Raw genomic sequence first — 26,785 nt, 5'->3', positions numbered from 1 at the left:
TATTGAATTTCATGTTGTTGATTTCAGGCCAATTTTTCCAATATTACATAAGAATGGCCATATTGGGTCAGACCAATGGTCCATCTAGTCCAGAATCCTGTCTTCTGACAGTGTCCAGTGCCAGATACTTCAGAGTAAATGAACAGAACAGGGCAATTTTTGAGTGGTCCATCCCCAGATTCTGGCACTCAGACGTTTAGGGACATCCACAGCATAGGTTCCACCCCTGACCATCTTGGCTAATAGCCATTGATGGACCTAGCTGCCATAAGCTTATCTAATTCTTTTTTGAACCTAGTTATACTTTTGGCCTGGCAATGAGTTGTTGACTGCATTATGTGAAGAAGTACTTCATTTTGTAAGTTTTAAACCTAAAACTTACCTATTAATTTCATTGGGTGACCCCCAGTTCTTACGTTACATGAAGGGGTAAATAACAGTTTCCTATTCATTTTCTCTTCATTCATTTTCTAGACCTCTATCATATCCTCTCTTAGTCATTTCTTTTCTAAGATGAACAGTCCAGTCTTTTTAACTTCTCCTCAGATGGAAGTTCTTCCAAACCCCTAATAATTTTTGTTGCCCTTCTCTGTACCTTTTCTAATTCTAATATATCTTATTTGAGATGGGGCAACCAGAACTGAACACATTATATGAGGTGTGGCCATACCATGGATTTACACAGTGGCATTGTGATATTTTCTGTCTTATTAGCTATCCCCTGCCTAATGGTTCCTAACATTCGGTTAGCTTTTTTGACAGCTGCTGCACATTGAGCAAATGTTTTTGGAGAATTGTCCATGATGTCTACAAGATCTTTCTTAAGTGGTAGCAGTTAAATTGGACCCCATCATCTTTTATGTATAGTTGGGATTGTTTTCCAATGTGCATTACTTTGCATTTATCAACATTGAATTTCATCTGCCATTTTATTGCCCAGTCACCCAGTTTTGTAGCTTTTGCAGTCAGCTCTGGACTTAACTATGTTCAATAAATTGAGTCATCTGCAATCTTTGCCACCTCATTGTTCACCCTCTTTTTCATATAATTTATGAATATGTGAACAGCACAAGTCTCTGTACAGATCCTTGGGGGACCCTGCTATTTATCTCTCCCTGCTGTGAAATCTGACCATTTATTCCTACCCTTTGTTTCCTATCACTCTTATCCCATGTCTTTGCTTAAGAGCCTTTGGTGTGGGACCTTGTCAAAGGCTTTCTGAAAGTCCAGGTACGCTATATCAACTGGATCACCCTTGTCCACACGCTTGCTGAAACTCTCAAAGAATTGTAATAGATCGGTGAGGCACAATGTCCATTTACAAAAGCCGTGTTGAGTGTTCCCTAACATATCATGTTTATCTGTGTGCCTGATAATTCACTCAGAGCAGCTACGTTCAATGAAATAACACGAGAAGGCAGACCTACTATTGGGCCAGATCCTCTGTTGATGTAAAATCAATGAAACTGTGTTGATTCACACCATCTAAGAATCTAGGTAATTGTTTTTTATGGCAGAAAACCCTGGAAGCATGAAAGGAAGCTAGGGAACTGAATGTCATCTGGGTACATACCAGATTTAACATTTATCATCTGTTTTCAGATATGATGTTAACCTAGAGAATGCTAGGAAAGTTGGAGTCAAAAAATCCATTACCACCTACACATCTTTGGGTTTCACAGAGTTTATGTTATTTGGAGCCTTTGCTCTTGCATTTTGGTACGGAACCAAACTCACAGTGGAGGAGAAAGAGAATTATGACATCGGACGTGTGTTAATTGTAAGTACAGCATATGTAGTCTGATTTAGCTGCGGCAAACTTTTAAAAAAATGGTCTCTAAATTAGAGAAAATGCTTTGTTGTTTAAGCACCGCATAAAAAGATGCATAATTTCTACTCCGGCAGAAAGTACCCATCAGACTAAATGTTAAAATATGTTTAATATAAATCAACAGAGATGTTGAATCTACATATTTAAGACCTCAAAGTTCCATAATAAATATCTCATTTGGTCACTGTCATGCTGTCTGGAGTGGTTCACGACCATGAGTGCCTACCTCAGGGCAGGCTGTCAGAAAACAGGGCAGAAACCCCCAAATGGTGGTGTGTTCTATAATTAGATTTCACCAATCCAGTAACAAATATGAATTCCTGGATCACTATACCAGTCTTACCATGGAGTCACAGACAGACTCTCCAGTCTGTCTTGCCACCCAGACCAACTTGACTACGTGATAAAAGGTCATTTACACCAAAAATCACACCACATTCAGGTTGCTTCCAGTCCCAGAAAGTAATCACTTACCCCAGATCAATTGGTATCCTAGATTTTATACCAAAGACAACGCTGGTAGACAATTCTATAGTAAACTAACTAAAGGTTTATTAGCTAAGAAAAGGTAATAAGAGTTATTGAGAGATTAAAGCAGATAAAATATATGTACAGATGAGTCAGCCTATAATTCCAAATGGTAGCAGAGATGTAGTGATCTGCTAGTTTCCCAAAAGTATCTCATGGGTACCCAGAATAACTAAGGGAATCTCCATCTCCATGTTCATTTATTTTGCCCTGTTAGCATCCAAACAGCACAGAGATGAAGGATATTTCCCTGAATCCATACTCATAGTTTTCTTCCCACAGAAAACAAGCTGACATGGTCAATACCCCTGTGGGCTTTTCCTTTGATGGCAGAGAGTGATGAATACATTTGGAGTCTTTGACCTTCGATCATCACACACAATGACCACTTGCTTTGAAATTAACACTTTTCTGTTAAAGTTCTTCATTTACATTCCACAAGGCTTCTTTCTCATTTGATGGGTTATTTACCAACAGGGGCATAAACTATGTGAACGTTTGCTACAGTATTATAACGGGATCCAGATAAGTGAAAACAATGCAGTAGTTAAAACAATGCATTAACATCCCATTAGTTTTCATGAAATTTAAACACCAGATATATTCCTATACATTTAACAATCACTTTGATCTATACTAATACACAAGTGAATTGACCTGGCTTCCAGCTATGCGATCTGTAAGCATTCAGTGAAGTCTGGGGCTTCGGCATGAGCTGGCACCTGTTCTACCAGTGTCACATCCATGTGACCATCTTTCATTTTTTTTAAATCCCTGCAAGGGATTATTGTACTTTACCAATACGTTTAGATTATTTTTCCTTTGGAAAGGAATAAGGCCCTGATCCTGCAAAGACTTAGGTACGTGCTTTATGCACTGTGAGTAGCCCCATTGACTTCTGATCAGAACTTGACTTCACTGGAACTAGTCACAGTGTATAATGCTAAGTGTGCGCTTTGAAGGATTGGGGCCTCAGGAAACTGGATTAACTCTCTTTGAGGACACTGAGGTTTTTAATATTGCAAAGAAATGGAGAGATGTCTAATTTCACTATTTATTCTCTTCATGGGAGTTAGTGAAAGCAGCAGCAACAAAAAAAGCTAATCCAACTGTTAAAGGGCATGTGGTTTCACACAATAGCAACATTTACCACTTCCTGTGTCAAATCTAGCAAAAGAATAAAAACTGGGGGAGCTGGAAAAATGCAGCCTGAAATCTTAGTTTTGATTTTCTTTTTTTATATTTTTTCTGGAAAAGCTCTTACAGAACCACCAGGATTACCAGGACATTTATCACTAAGGAAACTGCAGGTCTGGAATCACTGTACTATAGCTCCTGTTTTTGTTCACTGTAGGTATTATTCTCTCTGCTCCGTGGCACATTCTATCTTGGCCAGGGCTCCCCATACTTGGAAAGTGTTGCCAATGCTCGAGGTGCTGCCTATGAAGTGTACAAAGTTATCAATAAGGTACTTAAAGTCGCTTTTCTAGCAGTCTGAAATTTCTGATTTATTTCTCTAAAAATTAAAAAAGTGGATGAACTCCATAGACTCATACCACTGAAAACAAAAATAAGATGACATTTTTATTCATATTAAGAAGACACAAGCCTTAACCAAAGCCTTAAATGTGTTTATTGCAAACTTGGGGGAAATTCTGATCTATAATTCAATTTTACAGATTGGGGCCCTCTTTCCTGTTTTATTTATTTTTTAGAGGTAGGGTTACCATACATCCGGTTTTTCTCAGACATGTCCGGCTTTTCCGCAATCAAACCCCCGTCCGGGGGGAATTGCTGAAAAGCCGAACATGTCTGGGAAAATGCCGGCCGGGCACTTCCCCTCCCGCATCTGCTCTGAGAGGGGAGGAGCAGAGCAGCGGGAGCCCGGGAGGGGAAGTGCCCGGCCGGCGGCTGGGGTCCGGAGGCAAGGGGGGCTGCCCGAAGCCGGTAGCACTCGGGCAGTTCGGCTCTTAAACAGAGCTGAAGAGTCAGGGAGCAGCAGCAGCAGTCGCCAGAGCCCACTCTAAGGTAAGCCAGGGATGCCAGCAAAGCTGGGAGTACCATGCGCCACTGATTGCACAGGTGGGGGGCAGCGCTGGGGGAGCTGCTCCGGGGAGTCGCCAAAAAGCACTGACTGTGGTGGGGGAGAAGGGGAGGGCAGTGTGAAAAAGGCAGGAGTGTGCAGAGGGATCGGAGCTCTGGCTGCGATGGGCATCGGGCTGCCTTGCCTGCAAGTGGATCAGAGCTCCTGGGGCTGGGGCATGCTGTATGGCGCTCAGCTCCCCATTTGTGATGAGACACAGCAGTGTGGTGGATCACTGCGAAATACCTGCCCAATCAGAGCTGTGGGGGCAGGACTTGCAGGGGCTGGCTCCGACAGCTCCCACTGGAACTTTTCCAAGCAAATGGGAGCCACTGAGCTTGGCTTGTGGCGGGCCCAGCACGTGGAGACCCTGGCTGCCCCTGATCTTAGGAGCAAACACAATGCCAAAACGAAAGTGTAAATTCACTGCAGAACTAAAGACGAAGTTCCCATGTTTTTGAAGTGGTAGAGATGAATGGGAAGCTGAGTGCATGGTATGTAGACCTGGGACTTACATCTCTGTGAAAAATAAAGGTACTAATGATTTACAAACTCATGTGGACTCAGACAAGCACAAAAAAGCAGTTCAAGGAGAGAGCTCATCAACAAAATTGACAGATTATTTTGTAAAACCAGGCAGCGAATCAGAGGATGCTGTTACTGCAGCAGAGGGTGCGTTTGCATTTCACACTGTTAAGCATCATAATAGCTTTAAGTCAATGGATTGCACATCTGTCTTGTTGAAGAAGACATTCCCTGATTCTGAAGTGGCACGGAAATTTTCAAGTGCTAGAACCAAGACAGAAGCAATTGTTATCTCTGTGCTTGCACCGCATTCTGTTGATGTTGTTCTGAAAACGTTTGAAGAAAATGACATAGCTTACTGTGGAGTTGCTACAGATGGAAGCAATCACGGTTCAGTGAAAATATTTCCAGTAATTATTCAGTATTTCAACTGGAAGAATGGCGGTTTGCAGTCAAGTTTGATTGAGGTCCAGAACACACCTAATGAGACTGCCGACACAATTGCTCATTACGTAAAAGAAACGCTTGAAAAAAATGGTTTGTTCGAGAAGAGTATTGCATTTACAGGTGACAACTGCAATACAATGTTTGGAGGACTCCGGCGTGATGAAGCTGGAGAGAATGTGTTTGCAAACTTAAAGAAGTTGTTGCAGAAGAGAACATTAATTGGTGTGGGTTGCCCAGCACACATTTTGAACAACTGTGTTCACCATGCAGCAGAAAGAATGAACATTGACATTGAGAACATTATTTTTAAAATTTACCAGTACTTTCATATCTACACTGTCCGAACTGAGCGACTGAAGGAGTACTGTGAGTTTGTTGATGTTCAGTACAGAAAGCTGCTTTCTCATAGCAAGACACGATGGCTGTCATTATTTCCAGGCATTACAAGGCTGATACAAATGTTTCCAGCCTTGAAGTCATTCTTTCTGTCATACGACAAACCACCCATAGTGCTTAAGACATTTTTTGAGTATGAATTAAGTGAGATTTACCTCTGGCACATGCATTCACTCATGAGTGTATTCCAAACTTACATCCAAGAAATCGAAAGGGAAAGCAATTCTGTTGTGGAAGTGCTGAACAGACTATCCTTCTTGAACGCAAGACTCACAACTTTATGTCCCTGAAAGTTAAGGGACTACTGGCACCAAAAGCGCATGGAAGGAATTGATGAAGAGTGTGACAAATTCTGTGCTGAAGTGAATAATATGTACAGCAGATGCTTAGAATATTTGGAGATGTGGCTTAGACCCCTGGAAGACTTCTCTTGTTTCAGGTGGATTACCCTGAGTGAGACACCGAATTGGAGTGATGTGGAACCTTGTATCAAGTACCTGACCGATAAGGGGATGCAAATTGATGAGGTGAAGTGTTTTGATCAGTTCAGCAACCTGAAGAAGTTTACAGAAAGTTGCAACAGTGAAGAAGAGTTAAGTAATTTGCTAGCACACCAGAAGTGGACCAAATATTTTGAGAAATCCAAAAACATTGAGTGTCATTCAGAATTGTTAAAGATTGCACAGTTCTTCTTTGCTATTCCTTCTCACAATGCAAATGTAGAGCGAATTTTTTCACTGATGCAAAGCCAGTGGACAAAGGAAAGGACCAACTTGAATGTTGAGTCATTGAGAGGAATTCTACTTGTACAGTACAACTTCAGACAAACTTCTTGTAAAGACTTTCATGCCTTCTTAAAGAGCAATCAACCACTGCTGAGAAAAATGCGATCTGCAGAGAAGTATGCGTGGGCACATGAGGATAAAGAAAACTGAAGAACTGTTGAATGGAAAGGACTCACTACATATAAAGAATTACGTCCGGGAGAAATTTTTAAACAGCTCAAAATGTCCGGGATTTTACCGGGCAGGGAGGAGAACTGGGTGCTCCACGGCATCTGGGGAGCTGGGAAACAGAACAATGTGAGCTGCGTGTCCTGACCACTCCCAAAAACTGAGCACCGGGGCAGATCCTCCACTGGTGTAAACTGAGCAGCTTCATTACAGTCATGGGAGTCTACACTAGTGGAGTGCCTGACTCTAGAATTGGTGCAGCTGTTTCGTGTGGCTGGGAGGGAGGAGGGGGAATGTGGGGCGCTCAGGGGAGGGGGCGGAGACTTTGGGGAAGGGGTTGGAATGGGGGCATTGAAGGGGAGGAGTTGGGCGGGGGCGGGGAAAGGGGCGGGGCAGGGGAGGGGAAGGGGCGGAGTTTGGGGCGGGGCCGGGGCCCCGTGGAGTGTCCTCTTTTTTCAATGGTCAAATATGGTAACCCTATTAGAGGAAGTGGTGAAGAGCTAAGTGAAATGACATTGCTCTTTAAAACACAAGTATATGGAGTAGACATGATTTCAGTTCAACTGCTTTTGATTTGGAGATTAACAGTGCTGTTGAAAGCTATGGTAATACTGTTGCTGGGGAAGAGGGATGCCACACTTTCAGTAACTAACTCTTAGAATTTTGTACAGCAGTTTGTTATATATCTGCAGTCTCAGGTTCATATTAGGTTAGAACAAAGGGCTGCGTTTTGTCCTCTGTTATGGCCATAAATGCCTATTGGTTTCAGTGAGGTTGTGTGGATATAACAAAGGGTGGAATTTTGCCTAGAGAAACTAAATTAAGGGTGATCAAACCCTGTGTAACCACCTCTGGAGTTGGTTGTTCCTGACCTATTACACTAAGCTCATCTTTAGGGGACTCGCCCTGGACTACAGCAACAATGGCTACAGAGGCTCAGGACTCCGTTTCCCATATTGCCTAGAGTCTTGGATGGAGATGGAACAAGCTGGAAGCTACTACCAGAACCAATCGGAAACCAAAACTCAGAGACAAAGGGTTTGGTTTTATTTTTGGTTTTGCTGGTCTTGGAGTGGAGCATAGAGAGCCTACGAGGTCCCCATTAAATTTCCCATTCCTACTCAAAGAGAAGATTTGAACTCTGCTGGTGGTTACTGAGTCATTGAAAAGTGTCAGTCCAACAGAGATCAGCAAGTGGAGGAGCAATTCCAGGCCAGGCTATTTAGCGCTGGGCTAATTTTCCATTGGACTTCAGAGCAGGAAGCCTCAGGATGATGGTATCTTTTTAGGGGTGAAGACTTTGTAATAAATCCCCAGTTTGTTTATTTTGCTCATGCATTTTAAGTCTACCAACAATTACAGGCTGCATCATTCCTCCAAGAACTGATTCTCAACCCACATCCTGCCTAGGCAGATGCTGGGAGGGAGCTAAGGGATTTGGGCCCATCGTAAATGTTGGGAGATGGATGATTTAAGGTATAGTTGATGTTTTATTATTCTAGTTACTCCTGTTCTTTCCTTGTCCCCTATCCCAAAATGCTTTGCAAGGTATACACAAGGATTGCATTTCACTGATATGCAGAATCCTCTGGGGCGAAATACAGGAACCAGTGATCAGTTAAACTGCTATGTAGTGTTGCAGTGTTTCTTTTACCGTTCTAAAGAACTTATCCCTCTAAAGCCACAACTGTAAAATCACAGAAATGTGTAATACCTTTTCAAAATCTCTCTTCAGCACCATCTTCTAGATAGCAGTGCCAAGGAAGGATACAGACCAGACAAGCTCAAAGGAGAGATTGAATTCAAAAACATCCATTTCAGTTACCCATCTAGACCTGATGTTAAAGTAAGTGATCTTATTAAATTCATCTTTGCAGGGAAAAGCTGCTGCCATTATCTGTGTGACTAAAAAGAAAACTGATATTTTATCAATTTAATGGGTTTATTTTAATTCAGTTTTTTTAAAGTGTCCATCCTGTACTCTGGGTATTTATGCACCACAGTGTAGTCTAGTTGAAAGAACATTGGGTGAGGATTCAGGAGACCAGGATTCTATTCTCAGCTCTACCACTGGCTTGAAAAGTAACACTTGGCAAGTCACTTCACCTCTCTTCCTCAGTTTCCCCATCTGTAAAATGGGAATAGTAATACTGACCTCCTCTTTAAAGTCCTTTGAGATATATGGATGAAATGTACTATGTGAGAGCTAAATGTAAAAGCTAAATGTTGTTATCATAGTTATAAAAATACAACAACAATGCAGGATGAATGTCCTTCCAAAACTAAATTTTTGTCTTCACCACCATCATCCACCTTTTCTTCATTTTCACCTGCTGGAGAAAGCAAGGGAGAACAAATGGGGCTTACAGCATAACCTGAAGGTGAGTAAATTTGGCCTCTGGTGAATTGAATCAGAAGCAAATTCTTCTTTCAAGCTCCTCACCAAGAATGCCTCACCACCAGCCCTCATGTGGTTAAATCCAGAAAGCTGTTTGTGTCAGTGCTTCAGAAGACCTCAGCTGCTGTGACATCCCATGTGGGGAGAGGTAATCTTAGAGATAGCCAGGACTCAACCTATTTTAAGGTCTATTGGTTAAAGCCATTATTCTAAATCATTCCTGACAATGAAATGGAAGCCAATGCAGATCACAGAGCATGGAAGTAAGATTCTCCCTACAGAAAATGCCCTCTAAGAAACAGACTGCTATACTTTCCACCAGCTGAAGTTTGTGAGGGGAGTCCTCTTATTGTAGAGTCCCATGTATGGTACTTTGCAGTAATCCAATACTTCTCTCTGGATTGACGTCTATACCAGAATTGAAAGTTTAGAACCTTCTGGCCAAGGGTAAAAGACAAACAAAATGCTATTAGCCACTACTGCTTCCTGCGTGCAAAAGCAGCTGTGGATCCAACAGGTTACAAACTCAGTTGAGTGTGCTGCTGTTAGCTCTGCCAGTTCTTCTGATGGGTTCCTCCAACCTACAAGCATAAACTCAATCATCTCTGAGGTGAGTCACAGCTGACTTGCCTGCATCAAACCCACCCTGTAACTTGCTGGCTAAGCCAGTCAACTTCTCCCAGCTGGGTCTCATGAAACAGAGACCTAGAGCTATGTTATCTGAATACTGAAGACAATGTAGTCTGTATTGTCTCACTGTCTTCCCCTAATGATCTTGCATACAGATTGAGCAGGAGGGTGACAAGACAGAATCCCACATCACTCTACACAAGAGAAATCCGGGGCCGGATGAGCCACTCTTTGGGCCTGTGGCTGGAATGGGATGGAGCCATTCAAGAAAGATTCCATCCATCCCTTCCAGAGTTCACCCTGTGTCAGCAGCGGCTCATTATCAATGGTATCAGAGGTAGCTGGCAAAGCTAAAAGAATCATCCTGGATACCTGGTTCTCATCAATCACCAGCCAAAGATGATCAACATACAACATCAAGGCAATCTCCATTTCGTACCTAAATTTGGAATGAACCGGGTCACAGAGAGCTGAAGATTCTAGTTATTGTCAGTGTTACCTTGACATGCCCTTTCCTGCCTTACCTAAAAAGGGAGGTTAGAGATGGGATGGTCGTGATGAGAAATGATGTTAAAGGGGTGGAGAATGAAGCTCTTGCTTGGTCAAGCAAACACCAAAGCTTATCTGCTAGTAGCTTACTGGAAAACTGGAGTTCTTCTGGTATAGTATATGGAGACGAGAACAATATTACTGTTGTTTTGATCTTTTATTGCAAAAAAATGTGTAGTCATAAATCAGCCTAAATATAAATATACATAAGAGTTCCCATAGGAGACAAATATTTTGGCCACTAATACCATTAGACATTTATCAAATTGGATAAACAGACTGAGGTAAAATGTTCCTAAATGTGAACATAGCATCAAAAGTGTCATTACTCCATAACTAATACCTCCCTAGTAAATTCTAGAGATTGCCGAACCCTGACTCTTCATTCCATTGGGGATATTAAAACACCCACTTTGTTTTCAGAGCCAAAGGTTTTTTCTTAGGGCAGTCTTTATAGAGTAAGAATAGAACAGAGCAAGATTGTTATTAGTAATAAAAACATTTTCTTGTCATCTTCAAAGTGCTTTCCAACCAGGATTGGAACAAAGGACTAAAAGCAGGCCTGGGAGTTCAGTACACTGTTAGACCAGACATCTCATTATTGGCTTGATCATGATGCTAAGCATCTTAATGGTCCTTTTTCTAAACAAACCATTCATTTAAGTAGCTCTATATTTACTGGACTAACATATAAAGATTATATTTCCAGATTCTCAAGGGCCTGAACCTGAAAGTTCAATCGGGGAAGACCATCGCTCTGGTTGGGTCCAGTGGCTGTGGCAAAAGTACTGCTATTCAGCTGCTACAGAGATTCTATGATCCAGTCCAAGGAGAGGTTAGTTTGGGTGAACTGTCGATATTCCTGGCTACTAGGATGAAGATTAATTTCCTGAGTAGATTAAACCTACGCTTTAAAATTACATTACAAAAAATTGGATTCTTGAAAGAACAAAAGATACGTAGCATCCAACGAAATTCTGAAACTGATTTTTCATTACTTGTATACCATGATGATGAGAATATTGTAAAAACCTAGATAGGACTTTACTGATATTAAGGGAAGTCAAAATTTGGATTTAAATGTTTGGGGATATTCTTTTTGTTTATCCTACTCCCTCCATTCTTCTAGTCTGAGGTGATTGTGAATATGTATTTTTAATTTTTCCTGGTCATTTTGTTTAAATGTTATTGCTTTATTCCATGGGAGAAGCTGCTAAACAAATACTTAAGTCAATTATTATATCATTATTATTCTACCATTATAACAACTAATTATTTTAAACATAATTCATTTCCTCAAACTCTTCATTTATGCCTTTCCACTCAGATTACCTTAGATGGACGAGATATTCGGACACTTAATATAAAGTGGCTAAGAGAACGTATTGGCCTTGTAAGCCAGGAGCCTATTTTGTTTGCTACAACAATAGCTGAGAACATTCGCTGTGGCAGAGAGGGTATTACTGATTCTGAAATTGAGAAAGCAGCTAAAGAAGCCAATGCTTTAGATTTTATATCCAGACTGCCTGATGTGAGTTGATGTACTTTTGAGCACCTTATAATTATGACGAATTCTTCGGTCTCTCTCTCTCTCTCTCTCTCTCTCTGTTCTACTGAATTTCTGTAGCCCAAATTCTCTGCTAGTGCAAATAGATGGTGCTTCACTAGCATTTCACTGATGTTTTGTAATTTATTCCAATTGACAATTTGGCCCACAATGTTCTTAATTTACAATACTAGCTGTATGTCATGTATCAACATTTTTTAATAGGGTGGATAAGGAATTTCTATGGACGATGAGAGATTTTTCAATTTACCAGATTGTTTTTATTCTGTTTTCTTCTGCTAGGTATTATCTATCTTTTCCCACTTCCAATATTCCCATCTTTTGTATTTGTTTTTTAAACTGGGTTGAGATTGGCAAACAAAATTGCTTTGATATGTCCTGAGTAGTCACTGGTTAGTGTTGTTAGCCAATCAAGGCTGGATTCCTTCAGCCAGTTCTAGTTTGTCTTTTTTTCCACTTCAGTTGCTTCTATTTTATAATAATTGAAAAATCTAATTTTAAAGTACATTCTTTAAGCTAATAGAAAACCATCACACTACATCCTATTTCCTAGCCAACTAGAAGGTGAGACAGAGCCAAAAATGTAAATCGATCGTTAGGAATTTTAAACTGTCCTCTGCCTCAAGGAGAAAAAATACTGAATGTAATTGGCCAAGACAGTTCTTTTAGAAGTAATTATTCTTAAAGTGTTTATTGGAGCATCCATCATAAAACTTTTAAAAGGGGGAATTTCTGTTTGTGATAGTAACAATAAAATGGGGGTGGGAATGTAAAAGGATTTCAACTGACCCCTTCTGCAATCTCTATGCTCCTCTGGTTTTCTCAGAAATTTAACACCATGGTGGGGGAAAGGGGAGCTCAGCTGAGCGGAGGGCAGAAACAGCGAATTGCTATTGCCCGTGCCCTAGCAAGGAATCCCAGGATTCTGCTGCTGGATGAAGCCACGTCTGCTTTGGACACTCAGAGTGAATCTATTGTGCAAGCAGCTCTTGATAAGGTAGGAATCCTATTGCTAGAGTTATCAATCAGTATTAAGAAGCACCACAACCATATGGCAAGCTTGACATTAAAGGCTATAGCATCCCATCCGTTTTTAAGCACAGCTCTCTGCTGGTTTCAAGGAGGGCATTGAAATCAATAGGGATGCATGCTCAAATTCTGGTGTCATGATATGACCCTGTAATATTTAATCAAAACTCCATTAAGCAATCTCGGTTTCCCACCCCTGAGACTCCTCCCCGCTTTCACCTCTTCCCCTGAGGCCCTGCCTCCATCAGTCGCTCCTCTCCCCATGCCTCACCATTGCTCGCTGGACCATCTCAAAGAGCTTGCCTGCAGGTAGGAGGTGGCCCGGCTGAGCAGAGGCTGGTGCGCGTTAATGACCCGGCACTTCTCCCCAGCCTGCAGTAACTGAGCTTTTTGTTCAGGTGCGAGAGGGTTGCCAGGTCGCCAAAAACTGGGCACCTGGAAACCATAAATGGCACCTGGACGCAGAAGCCAAAAACCAGACTGTCCGGATAAAACCCCGACAGGTGGCAACCCTAAAGCAATCACAGGCTCTATTTCTGTTAGCGTCATTCCTGATTGCCAGGATATTTGCATGTAGACAGAAGTCATATTCTTTAATGCTGGCCTCCACCATATCCTGTCTCACATTGTGCTTATCGAGCACTGTATCTGCTCCAGTCACTAAACAGGTGTTTTAATAATCTTCATAACACTGCTGGGACTTAGGGATCATTTTCTCCATTTTGCAAATGAGGAAACTGAGGCACGGACAGGTCAAGTGGACACACGGTGAGTTGGCGACAGAATCTGGAGCTTCGCCTGAGTGAGGCCTACAGGACTGGGCTGCAGCACTGCTTTCAGTTTCTGACGTGTATTTGTATATAACCAGTGGTGTATCATAAAAAATAAGCTGTATGAAAAAGCCGGCCTCCCATTAGTACTCAGTAATAATAAACACAGAATAGCATAAGTTCTATGCATGGCTCAAGGACACTATATGGCCCACAGCATTTTTCTGCAATAAATGTTAAGTCTGTGGGCCTAAATTCTGCCTTCACTTGTACCCATCTGACCACACTGATATCAGTTAGGGTTGCCAACCCTCCAGGATCGGCTTGGAGTCTCCCAGAATCGGCATCGATCCCCCTGTGACCATTGAAAGCAATCCAGGAGATTTTAATAGGATATTTTTAGAAAATGACATTGTCATGTTGGGGGAAAAAAATCTCCTGGAATAGCTTCAGTCAGAGTTGGCAACTCTAATATCAGCGGTAGCGCACGGTGTAATTGAGGGTAGTATTTGGTTGCTGAGCCCTTATATTCTGCATAGATAATATGATTTATACTGAATTACACACACACACACACACACACTACATGAAAAGAACATTAAGGTTCAAAAGTCAAGCACTGAGAATTTAGGGAATGACAGAATTAAAGTTGCCTGGTCAACATTAATTTGGTCCCCTTGTGTGTCTGCATTAGGGGACAGTCTTCAGTTACATGATCACATACTATTTTTTCCACAGGGCCCCTGCTTCATTTAGTGCACAGGATGGTGCTATTCAACATTCAGTGCTAGTCAATATTTCTTTTTATCCTCAGCATTCAATGTGTGCCCCCATGCCATTCAAACCCTGCTCTGAAAACAAAATTATTAACTTCCTCATGGGCTTTTCTATACCTCTCATCACTCTAGTATCTGAGTGCTTCATAAACACTAATGAATTTATCTTCACAACACCCCCGACAGGTAAGGTGGTAGTATTACTCCCATATTACAGAAGGGGAAATGAGACATGGAGATGTTAATGTTGAAAGTGCATACTACTCTTGGATGCATGATCCGTGATGCCCAGGACTCAGTATTTCAGAGAATTTTGCATTATACTGCGCTATATACGTTAAAAGCACATCTCCCATTGACTTCAATTGCAGCCGTGAATGCTCAGCACAGAGACAGGGTTAGAATCCAATTCTCTAGGACAGTATCAGGGCTGGCTCCAGGCACCAGCTTGGCAAGCAGGTGCTTGGGGAGGCCACTCCGGAGAGGGGCGGCAGGTCCACCAATTCGGCGGGAATTCGGTGGACAGTCCCTCGGTCCCACTCAGAGCGAAGGACCTCCTGCCGAAGTGCCGCTGCAGATCGCAGTTGCAGCTTTTTTTTTTTTTTTGGCTGCTTGGGGCGGCCAAAACCCTGGAGCCAGCCCTGGGCAGTATTCAGCTGCTACAGCAATAATGAGACCATCCTTTCTTTTCCTGCAATCCCCTGCCTCATTCACTACAAACCTTACAACTTCTGCAACAAATAAGGCGGGTTTCCTGCAGACAAGATCATCCTTTACTGCATAACTTTGATTCCTTCCATAATCACTGTTCATTCTGCTCTCTCCACTTTTGTTTCCTATGCCTGGGGCTACAACTCCCCCTGACTATGGCAAGGAGAAATTGCAGGCAAAGTCCTGTTCAGCCCCCACAGTTCTGGGCTGGAACATGTTTAGTCACTCTGTGGGGATGGTGCATGTGCACTCCTGTCATACAATGCAGCGAGCTCAGACTGTTTCTTTGGGGAATTTAACTGCTGAACTCTAATAAGTCTCTACTGAGCACATGCAAATTGACATTTTCAGAGCCTCATAACTGGGCCACATTTCGGCAGATTTTCATGGGAATGGTAAAAGGCACATCCCTGGTATCAGTGAGACATGCCCATCTCCTCCAAATTTCAAGTCCCTGCTCTCAAGCATTTAGTTGATAAAGCTTCTCAATTAAACAGTTATAAGAATTTTTTAATATAGGCAAAACAACATTATTTTTCTCTAACCTCATTCTGAGAAATCATTGAACCATTTTTGCTGAAATTTAATAAAAACAAATCAAAATAAACAAACAAACAAACCAGTCTGAGGCAGATACCAGCATGGAAAGTTTCAGCCCAAAGAATTAAATCTTGGCAAAGTTATAAGCATCTGACAACAGGTCTTACAAATGGAAGCGTCAGGCAACCTTAGCTATAGGCATTGGGTACCTGCTCAGCCTATACAATTAATCCATGTTTCCCTGTCATTATTATAAACGTGGATTTTGTAATCAGAAGTGTCCTTTGGTTGTTAAATCAGACAGCATGCATGGAAATAATGATCAGCTATAAAGGGCCAGCAGGGCTTTTACACTTGTATTTTCCACACTATTGCTGTGCCGTTAGGTAGGGATTTTCTGGGTTTTTTTCACCACATTTTAAAGAAAATCTCTCATTTTTTTTCCCCTGTAAGGTTAGGGCTGGATGTACCACCATTGTGATAGCTCACCGGCTCTCCACAATCCGGACAGCTGACATTATTGCTGGATTTCACAACGGTGTTGTTGTTGAACAAGGAACACACAATGAACTCATGACACAGAAGGGTGTCTACTATTCTCTTGTGATGCAGCAGGTAATGAGATGTGATAGAGCACTCCTGACTAAATGCTTCAGATTTACTGGCCATCTCTCTACTCCAGAAAATTATCTGTATAACTCACTCACAGGTGCTGATTTTTGTATTTGCTGGTGGGTGCTCCTCCATCCCCCTCCCCCTCGACCTGTGGGCACGGACTCAGGGGTGGCAGGGAGGCTGAGCACGGGTGGGACCTCTGGGCAGAGCACAGGCGGGCCTCAGGGGGAAGAGGCTGAGCAAGAGCGGGGCCTCTGGGTCGAATGCGGGTGGGGCCTTGGGGAGGAAGAGGCCAATCGGGGGAGGGACATTGGGGTGGGGCCACAGTCCAGGCGCTGGGGCCCACAAAAGATTATCCAGCCCTGCGAGTGCTGAACACCCCTTATTTTTTTTGGTGTCTGCTTGACCCACAGAGCACCCACAGTGTCGGCGCCTGTGATCTCACTGATGCTGTTGCTGACACATGCAGGTTCTGCACTCAAACTGCTGGGCCATTTTCGCTTTGCAGTTTCTGCATGTTTTCTAGTTGAGTGAAAGTTGATCAGTCAAACTTGTTTATGAGTTGGAAGTGGTTGTTTTTCATCAGTAGCAGTGCTTCACATTTACCCAATGTAATGAGTCAACATAATTGAGCAAAAGAGGTGGATGACATCATCACAGAACTATATAGATGGGGTGGGGGATATACAGAGCCAAATTCTCTGCTGGAGTAAGTTGCAATTGCACCAACTTATATGGGCAGAGAACTTGGCCTATACAAATTACAATGTGAAAGTGACCATGTAACCAAAGTGTTGTTATTTTTGTTTGTTTCCATACCAAGTATACTGTTCCTTCCCCTTGCTGCAAAGTGTCTTGTGACTGTGTATCACTATTCTTTGCTTGTCACTAGGGTCATGGTGGAAACACTCAAAATGAGAGGTCAGAAAGTGGTGAAGAGACAGAAGATGAAGACTGTGAGGAAGAGGATCTAGATGATCTCAGGATGGAGAACCTGACTGATCTTGGTGGTTTTGAAGAACCAGGAATCATTGAGATGGGAAGCATTCCTAAGAGATCCAGAAGGCATAAAAGCAGAAACACCTCTTCTAAGAAAAAGTCATCTGAAAAGAAGAAAACGAAGGAGAAAGAGGTTAGTGTTAAAATTCAGTTTAATCCTAAAATTTAGTGATAGCTAAAGAATAGGAACAAAGTTCATTCTATTTTCTTTTTTAAAAAGGTCTTAAGCCATGTCACCTTTGCTATGATCCTGCCATATGCAGCATTGACCTGGGTGAATACTGGAATTGGGAATCTTCAGGGAAAACAAAGATGTAAACAAATCAGTCTCACCTCTTGAGACAGACCCTAGCTCCTGTCCCGCAGGGCTAGCTGGGCTTGGCTGCCTCCGCCGGGTGTTGCAACCTCAGAGGTTGCAGCGCTGCTCAGGTTTGGCCCGGCCCCCCCGATGAGGGGGTCAACCGGGCGAAATTTGTAAGAATGGTGTTGCGACCATGTGCACCAGGTCACAAAACCCGGAGTGGGGAGTTGAGCCCAGCCCACCCAGTGATCCTTAAACACATTCAGATGACCCAATTTTGGGTCGCAACCCACCAGTGAAGAAACCCTGTTTTAGGAGCTCTTTTTTATTATAGTACAGTCTACTGGTAGAACACGATGCAAACAATAAGCAGCAACTGGATGCATTCTTACAATGTACCACCCAGAAGTCCAGAACACACTTTTTATCTATTCATAACGGTTGCATTTGGGCCTTTTCAAAGGAAATAGATGGCAAGATACATGACTTCAGAATTCAAACTGTTTGCAGTAAAGTGAAGAAATCAGATGGGAAGACATGAAATTATTTATGTCACAAAGTTCAGCATGCTTGTATGGTTGAAGTGTGGGCAGGCTTTTCCAGTCTCTTAAACACAGGCAAAGATAACCAGGGGAGGTCATCGCAACTGGCTCAAAACCTCATCTAATAATTTGTACCAGTTCCTATGTTTTCATTTCATTTTCCACAACTTCCTCAACAAATGTATGGACATTTTGAATAGTTCAGTGAAGCTGAATTGAGCTGCCATGTATTTTTCAAGGGAGATGAAGCCTAAATCACTGTTTGATGTGCCTTTTCCATGCATTTGGTAATGATTCATAGTCTGTATTCTGTAAAATACAAAACAGACTAACATACTAATTGCCAATTGTATTACTGCTAAATGCTAGACTGATTTTTTTTTGTGCTCAGAACAGTGAGACTTTTAGGTCGTGTGACAAAGTTCCTCCTCTATACTGTCTGGACATGGGTAGCCTCCTGCTGGGCCTCCGTAGCTTGTATCAGTGCCCGCACTACATCATCCATTGTGGTGAAAAAAATAAACCCTCTCCCTTTTTTTTTTTTTTAATCACCCTCCTTCTTCCGCTGCGCTGTGCGCCCCAAGATCCCACTTCTCACACCAGTGTGACAAAGTTCCTCCTCTATCTTGGTGGGTCCTGTGCTTATTGGCAGATTTTCTTGTCTCAGAGATTCACCATGTGGGTTGGGGAACAGCCCAGAGACCTTCCCCTCTGAAAGAAACCACAGTCCAGGTCAATTGGGAGGTTTGCGAAGAACTCAGGCCCGCCCTCTACTCCGGGTTCCAGCCCAGGGCCCTGTGGACTGCAGCTGTCTATAGCGCCTCCTGTAACAGCTGCATGACAGCTACAGCTCCCTGGGCTATTTCCCCATGGCCTCCTCCAAACACCTTCCTTATTCTCACCACAGGACCTTCCTCCTGGTGTCTGATAACGCTTGTGCTCCTCAGTCCTCCAGCAGCACACCCTCTCACTCTCAGCTCCTTGCACCTCTTGCTCCCAGCTCTTCACTCTCACACCACAAACTGAAGTGAGCTCCTTTTAAAACCCAGGTGCCCTGATTAGCCTGCCTCAATTGATTCTAGCAGGTTCTTCTTAATTGGCTCCACGTGTCCTAATTATCCTGCCTGCCTTAACTGGTTCTAGCAGGTTCCTGATTACTCTAGTGCAGCCCCTGCTCTGGTCACTCAGGGATCAGAAAACTACTCATCCAGTGACCAGTGTGTTTGCCCTCTACCAGACTCCTGTACCCCACTGGTCTGGGTCTGTCACAGTCGTTATAATGATTCATGTGTTAAAGTTGCAATCCATGGTCACTGACCCTATTTGACATTTCACTGAACTATATAGACCCCATCCCACCCACCCCCCAGTTAGCCTTTTGTTAAATTTATGCCTGCAGATTTTTTTGTCTTGCAATTGCAGTTTTAAGACCTTAAATTACAGAGCGGAAAATCTTCAATATGTTTGCTCATTCAGTGTGCACATTGGAGGCTGTGGCAAATTATCTGTGAACAGTTGCTAGAACAGTTTATTGATTTACCCCCTAGCTGAGGAAATTGTCATGTTCCATAACTTTCAGGGAACAGTTGAATTTTCTCTCTTATGTAGGAGGAAAATCTCCCTGCTGTGCCTTATTCCAGAATTCTGGCTCTGAACAAACCTGAGTGGCTGCATATATTCTTTGGCGTGATTGCTGCTGCCTTCTCTGGTGGCGTTCACCCTGCATTTTCTGTTCTATATGGAAAAATCATTGGGGTAAGTTCAGAACTATTTGTATGGTAAACTAACGAACCAGGCACAAATGCAGAACTTTAAATCCTGCCTGACCCTCCAGCTAGTCCTCTCTAGTGATGCCTTAGAGCCTCCTTCTACTCCCACTGTCACTGAACTCTACATGTCTTTCCATTGACTTTAGTAGGAACTTGATCAAGCCCTTGATCTCCTCTCTCCACTTGAGATTTCTTGCCTATTTTCCAGCCCGGTATTTGGAATGACTTCACCTTTCCAGTGAAGCAAATCACCTTCCCTTATCAAACTCACAGTTTTCATTTACCACTCTCCACTGTTGTGCAGACTCCCTGCCTTGTACCTGACCCTGCTCTTTGCATTGTACCCATTCTCTTCAGACAGTAAGCTCCTTCAAGGTATCTTGCATTCCAACATGGTTGTAAGTACCAGGGACATCCATGGGACGGTCTGAATAATTAACCCCTTAATTCCTGAATCATTGCAGGAAAGAAATGGAGTCTTCCTTTGGATTCCAGTATATGATTCCATATATGATCTTAGGAGTTGGAGCAGCAGCCAGGGAGAATGGTTGGAGCAAGATGTTTAGGGAATCTTTTATCTTCAGGCAAGAGAAGAGGGGTAGTCAGCTGGAGGGGAGGTCGATGGTCTGCCGGAGTGACAGCATTCAGTGAAAGGCAGATAAGAGCTGGTGAAGTGGCAGCCTGGAGGCAGGGTTTAATGGGACAGCAGCTCACAGGCAAATGAGGAGAGGGTCTGGTGGAGGGTTGGAGAAGGAGCAGCTGATGAGAGGCAGGTCAGCTGGGAGAGGTGGAGTGACCTCCTGGCCAGCAGCAGAAAGCTGAGAGGTGGCAGAGTTCAGTGCTGGGGAAGAGCTGAGAGAAGGTGAAGTTCAATAGTTTGTACAGTGTTTCCAGAGCTATTGTAAGTGGTGATCACTTTGTGCTTTTCTTACATAGGGTTTTCAAGAAACAGATGCTGAAAAAAGGAGCAAAAACACCACATTGCTTTCTTTAGTGTTTCTTGTACTGGCAGTGATCAGCTTAGTAACACACATAATCCAGGTAAACTTCACTACATTGAAAAGTCAAAGCTGAGTATCTGGTCACATACATTATGGTCAAGATTTTCAGATCTCGTTGAGAGGTATGTTGGGGACATAATGCAACTTTGTATTCACTGTGTTTCTTAGAAACTGTTCCAGAGCCAAGCCACTGAATGACTCAAGTGGCTGGTATGGAATACAGAGCCTTACCCTTCCCGATTGCCAGTTACAAAGCAGCCCAGGGCAGCAATGTCTGAAAGGTGCTGCTGACCGTTCTGTGTCCTAGGGGGAATGCGTTTGGGCACAGCCCAGTTCCACTACATTGGTGTGTACGTTACAAAAACCACGGGCCCAGTCAGCACTGTTAGATAGCAGAGTGAGTAGTGTTGTGGAAAAACGACCACACGTTGTGTTTGGATCAGAACACAGCCTGAGGCTTCTTTTATTAATTACAAGCGTGCAGGGGGTGACTGGTATTGGAACTGTCCCCCCGATTTGAGAAACACACAAGCTTTTAAAGCTTAAAACCACAAACAAATTACACATACTTTTCATGTTAATTACCTTATTTGGGCTACATTGCAAAATTTATACAGGTCAAAAATCAAAAAGAACAATCATCTCCCTTATTTGGCCTTTTGTGTTATTGTTCTTCCCAACCTAGTTCTTCTGCGGTGTGACTTTTCTAATGCTTTCATTGCGGTTATATATTTCATAAACTTGGCTATTGCAAATTTATTGTGTTTGGGGACTTTCCATTTCGCCTTCTCATGCCCCTTATACACAGAAAGCCATTGTTCTGTTTTGGGGACTTTCCATTCCGCTTTGCCTCCTTATGCCCCTTACACACAGAAACAAGCTCGGCTAATACTTCAGGCCAACTATCTTGACCAAAGTTTTAAAGGCCCTCTTTAGATTTTCCTCTACAGTAGTGAGGCTAAGGAATGAGTAAGCAGGGAAGGTGATTCCACTGCTGACCTCTGCAACTGGCTGCAGAAGCATGTGGGTGGGGCAGTACGATGAAATTTCAGTTTCCAGGAATGTGTGTGGTACCTTTCACCAGCTTTAAATTAACATGTCAAACCATATCCCAAAACACTGTGTAGGTTCTGTAAACTGTGTGGCTGAATGGTTAAAATATCATCACATTTACAGCAGGTTGTTCTAAATATGACTGTACAGCCCAGCACATTCAATTCAACTGTTTTATTTCGCATTTCTCCTTTTTCAGGGATTCACGTTTGCAATGTCTGGGGAAGTTCTGACCAAGAGATTGCGATCTTTGTCATTCAAAGCATTGCTTCAGCAGGTATGGGTCACGTTTCTGGGTCTGAGCGATAGACAGCAAATATGCAGCACTCCTGCCACGTGAGCCAGATGGCTTTTGTGGGCTGATGTTTGTATAACACCATGAAAGTTTCTAGTTCCATGCAGACTGTGTAGAGCTTCCCTCCAATACAGCTTTGAGAGAACCCATCCTTTTAGTGAAACTTTAACAATGTACAAGCGGCAAGTCTCTGAGCACATGCGCAGGGCCGGCTCCAGGCACCAGCCGACCAAGCACGTGGTTGGGGCGGCACCTTGTAAGGGGCGGCCAATCTTCGGGTGGCGGGGCGGCGCTCAGGGTTGTTGGGGTTTTTTTGGTTCAACAGGGCGGCGCTTGGTTTTTTTGTTTGTTTGTTTGTTTCAGCGGGGCACGGTGGCCCTTGGGAGGCTTGTTTCAGTGGTGCGGTGCTGGGAGGGGGGTTGTTTCGGCGGGGTAGGGTGGCGCTCGGAGGGGGGGTGTTTCAGCGGAGCGGCACTGCTTTTTTTTTTTGCTTGGGGCGGCAAAAAAGTTAGAGCCGGCCCTGCACATGCACGAAACAAAATAAAGCAAAAGCATGTACAAATTAACTCAGTGTGGCTAGGAGAGCTGTCTAATTTTGATGCCATCTCTTTCAATATCGACCATACTGAAGAGTGTATAAAGCATGCATGTATCTGAGTGCATTGGTATATTTGTAAAGATTAACAAAACAGAAGTTAAATCTCTATCTCACCCTGATGGTCATGATATAAATGTTTAGATAAATAGGTTTAGGTCTGTTTGCATCAAACTCCATAGCAAACGGACCATATCATAACAGATATAGGGTCTCAAAGCATTATCTTTGCTCACTAGAGTGGTTTCTCTAGTCAAGATGACCAGCTGGATCAGGAATGATTTACAATAATACTGTTGCAACATGACTGTCCTTGGATACTCCCTGCTGATGGATCCCTGGGAAAGGACACACCTCTATTTGTTCCTTGCAGAGGATTCTCTGTGGGTGAACGATTAGGCACCCTGCACACCCATTGGTAGCACTTGGTATCACAGGGTTGTGCATATGCACAGGAGCATTCTAAGAGGATAGAGGAGGATAGGGAAATTACACAAAAACCCAAACCTCTCCTTCTTTTCCACTACCTTTAAGGATAATAAAGCTGATTCTCCTCCCACGTTCACCCATATCGATCAGGAATAGCTCTACAGAAGTCAGTGTAATATAAAAGGTGTAGGAGAGGAGCACTGTGCCTATCAGATGTTGGTATGGGCGTGGAAGACACTCTCATTATGGTGCAAAAAGAATGAGGAGTACATATGCCACAAGTACTCCTCGTTCTTTTTCCTGATACAGACTCACACGGCTACCACTTTGAAACCTGTAATTATGGTGCATGACACGTACTTGACTCTAAATTCTAAAATCTTTGCAGTTGTTAGCACCTGGATTGTTAACAGTTTAATGTTCTGAGGGTAAGAAAAGTTTATGTTAAGATTGTTTTCAGTTTATCTGAAAAATGTTATTCATCACAAAAGAAGAGTGAGTAGCTTAGTGCTTATGTTGGCTCTCTCTCTTTCCCACACACACGTGCTAGTCAAGCTTTAAATGTCCATACATTGTACTAATGACCCTGACAAGTCTGAGTTACGATAAGAACATTTCATTTGCAAAAGTAAAAATAACTGACCCATCTATTCCCTTGCAGGAGATTGGGTGGTACGACGATCCTAAAAATGCCATAGGGGTTTTGTTAACCAGACTAGCTACAGATGCTTCACAAGTCAAAGGGGTATGTTTGTTTTTATTTGTATGTTTTGCTTACAAATATGAATTGCAGTGTTGGCAAGGGACAATGAAGTTATTTTGGAAAACGAGTTGGTAAATCTACTCTAGCGACTGGCTGACACATTTAAATAGCACACTATCAATGTCTTGGAAACAGTTTCACTAGTCCCAATTTATGACGATTATAAAGCTTCGGCAGATGTTCGTACACCTTCCATTTCCTTGCTGTAAGCAGCTAAGTAAACACCTTAGTAACTCTAAAAGTAAGCCATGTCTAAGGACCAGTGTAAGCACTTCTGCATCACTTAAACTGCATGATGGAGCAAAGTCTTCAGTGTATGAAGTGGCCCTAAAGCCCCACTTCGGTTGCTTGGAGGGGCTGTAGTGTGGGAGAATTGCATTTCAGCCAATGCCCTGACCTCAGGTTGACATGGGTAGATTTCTTCTTCCCAGCTCTGTCCACTGCATTTCACACAGGAAGCCTGTTTATGTGGGCTTTATGGGGTGAAGTGAGTTGTCATTAATACAGAGTATCAATGATGGCAGAAGCACGAGGGACTGTGTGACTTGGGGGAGCAGTGTAGGATAAGAGCCACTGAAAATCCTTCAGGTAAGTGGCAAATTCTGCAGAATTTGCCAGTCTCCCCTTTTCTCCCACCACATGACCCCATCAAAAAAAAAATCAGAAGAAAAAAATCAGCCATACTTTTTAAAATAAATTCACTCATGAGCAAAGAGTAATAAGTTTCCTGATTTATTCAATAGTTTAAAATAAAATTAAATTACTGCTTCACTTGTCTGGAAAAAAAATCCTTCCTCAACTCCTGGATTCACTACATCCTCAGACTCACTAGATTTCATACTCCCTCCCATCTCCTCTTTACTGGCCAGCACAGAGGGGGAATCAATCAAATATTTAATGGAACGTACAATTACTTGAATATTTAAAAACTGCAACTTAATTCTTGAGGGTAAGGTCCATCATCCCAGCTGTCAAGGTAAAACAAGAAGAAGGTGGTGCATGGGATCCAAACTATAAAAAAGCTTAATCGATCAAAATGAACATGAGAACATTGCATTCTCCGGAGCAGTGTTTCTCAACCGGCTGCCAGCAGGTTTCAGGGGGTCTGCCAAGCAGGGCCAGCATTAGACTCGCTGGGACCAAGGGCAGAAAGCCAAAGCCCCACCTCATGGGGCTGACATCCAGGGCCCTGAGCCCCTCCACATGGGGATGAAGCCAAAGCCTGAACAATGTAGCTTCGCGGGGGCCCGTGTGACATGGGGCCCCAGTTAATTGCCCATAATGCAGCTTTTATATGCAGAAAACCAGTTATTGTGGCACAGATGGGCCATGATGTTTTTATAGCATGTTGGGGAGCCCTCAGAAAGAAAAAGGGTGAGAACCCCTGCTCTGGAGAACAAAGAAATATCAGTGAGTGAGAGACAAGGTGGGTGAGGTAATATCTTGTATTGGACCAACTTCTGTTGGTGAGAGAGGCAAGCGTTCGAGCTTACACAGAGCTCTTCGTTAGGTTTTCTTCACCAACAGAAGTTGGTCCAATAAAAAATATTACCTCACCTACCTGGTCTCTCTAATAGCCTGGAACCAACACAGCTACTGCTAAGTAAGTGGGTAGCCATATGTTGTGCTAGCTGAAGTCTCAAAGTGATTTTTATGTATAAGCTCTTAGAGTATATGGCAATAATTCATCTTCCCATTGGTTGGTTTTATAATTTTATTGAACACAAAAGTCTCTTGAGGGCAGTAAAGCCTCTGGCTAGCAAAGAAAGACTCATACTTCCCACCCAAGGTTTTCTTGGTTTGTCCACAGTGCGATATTTGAAAGATGGATTGTTTCCACAAAACTTTCCATTTCATCTGCAGGCATGAGTAGAACTGGCCAATATGTTTTCAGTGAATGGTATTTTTGCTGAAATATATATTTTTAGGGGCCCCAAATCTATTCATGAATTCAGGTAAAATTTGACTAATAGTCAAAAGAGATAGGAAGGGAGATTTGATTTAAGTCTAAATGTTTCATTTTGACCATTTAAACATATGCCATTTCTACTTTTGTTTTGAAATGGCTTTTCATTTTCAAATTTGACCAAATAAAAAGGAGGAGAAAAACACCACAAAATGGCCAAATCAATAGAAAAAAATTGTGTGTGTGCGGGGTGAGGTGGGGGGGTGAGGAGGGGGCGGAGTTTTTAGTCAACCAAAATGTTTTGGTAAACTTGAAATTATTATTTGTTATTCAACAAAAAAAATATTTTCTTAAATTCTTTCAGATCTAATCAAATCACTTTTCCCCCCCGATTTTCCAGTTAGGCCCCCAGCTGTAAAATCCACTATTTGCTCAGCAGAGCCATGAGTATTGTCACAGTTTACATAGATCCGGTGTGCCAATTATCACTTTTACATTTCTTGATGACATGGATGTGCAGATCCTCAGGGAGAGAAGAGCTCTTTGGTGTGAACGCTCATTTCCTGCTGCTAACACTGCTGAAAACAAAGTGCCTAATTAAAGGAACCTGCAGCTTCCATTATCTCCAGCTGATGTACAGCACCTATGAAAATCAGGCCCTAGATGCCTTAAGCTGGGCACCCAATAGCTGAAATGCCCCAAATTAGAGGCTGTTGGCTTTTCTTGATTTCTGTGCCTTGTTGCGGCACAGGAGGGCCCTGATATTTTTTGTTGAATTGAGCCC

General features: G+C 42.8%; 1 protein-coding gene across 1 annotated transcript in view; it reads left to right on the top strand.

Moving 5' to 3' along the window:
* The window catches only part of LOC101936723 (ATP-dependent translocase ABCB1-like), a 59,688-nt gene that overhangs the window by 14,393 nt on the left and 18,510 nt on the right, over positions 1–26,785 (top strand). The window contains exons 10-21 of the mRNA XM_065583264.1: positions 1,603–1,780; positions 3,714–3,827; positions 8,499–8,609; positions 11,050–11,175; positions 11,668–11,871; positions 12,734–12,904; positions 16,187–16,348; positions 17,241–17,480; positions 19,799–19,945; positions 20,896–21,000; positions 22,213–22,290; positions 23,994–24,077. Of these exons, the coding sequence (XP_065439336.1) occupies positions 1,603–1,780; positions 3,714–3,827; positions 8,499–8,609; positions 11,050–11,175; positions 11,668–11,871; positions 12,734–12,904; positions 16,187–16,348; positions 17,241–17,480; positions 19,799–19,945; positions 20,896–21,000; positions 22,213–22,290; positions 23,994–24,077 (1,720 nt within the window). The remainder of the gene's footprint in view (positions 1–1,602; positions 1,781–3,713; positions 3,828–8,498; positions 8,610–11,049; positions 11,176–11,667; positions 11,872–12,733; positions 12,905–16,186; positions 16,349–17,240; positions 17,481–19,798; positions 19,946–20,895; positions 21,001–22,212; positions 22,291–23,993; positions 24,078–26,785) is intronic.

This window comes from Chrysemys picta, chromosome 2, assembly GCF_011386835.1.
Source record: "Chrysemys picta bellii isolate R12L10 chromosome 2, ASM1138683v2, whole genome shotgun sequence".
Taxonomy (NCBI): domain Eukaryota; kingdom Metazoa; phylum Chordata; order Testudines; family Emydidae; genus Chrysemys; species Chrysemys picta.
Note: the sequence above shows the minus strand (reverse complement) of the source record. Positions and strands in the feature narration are given on the sequence as shown.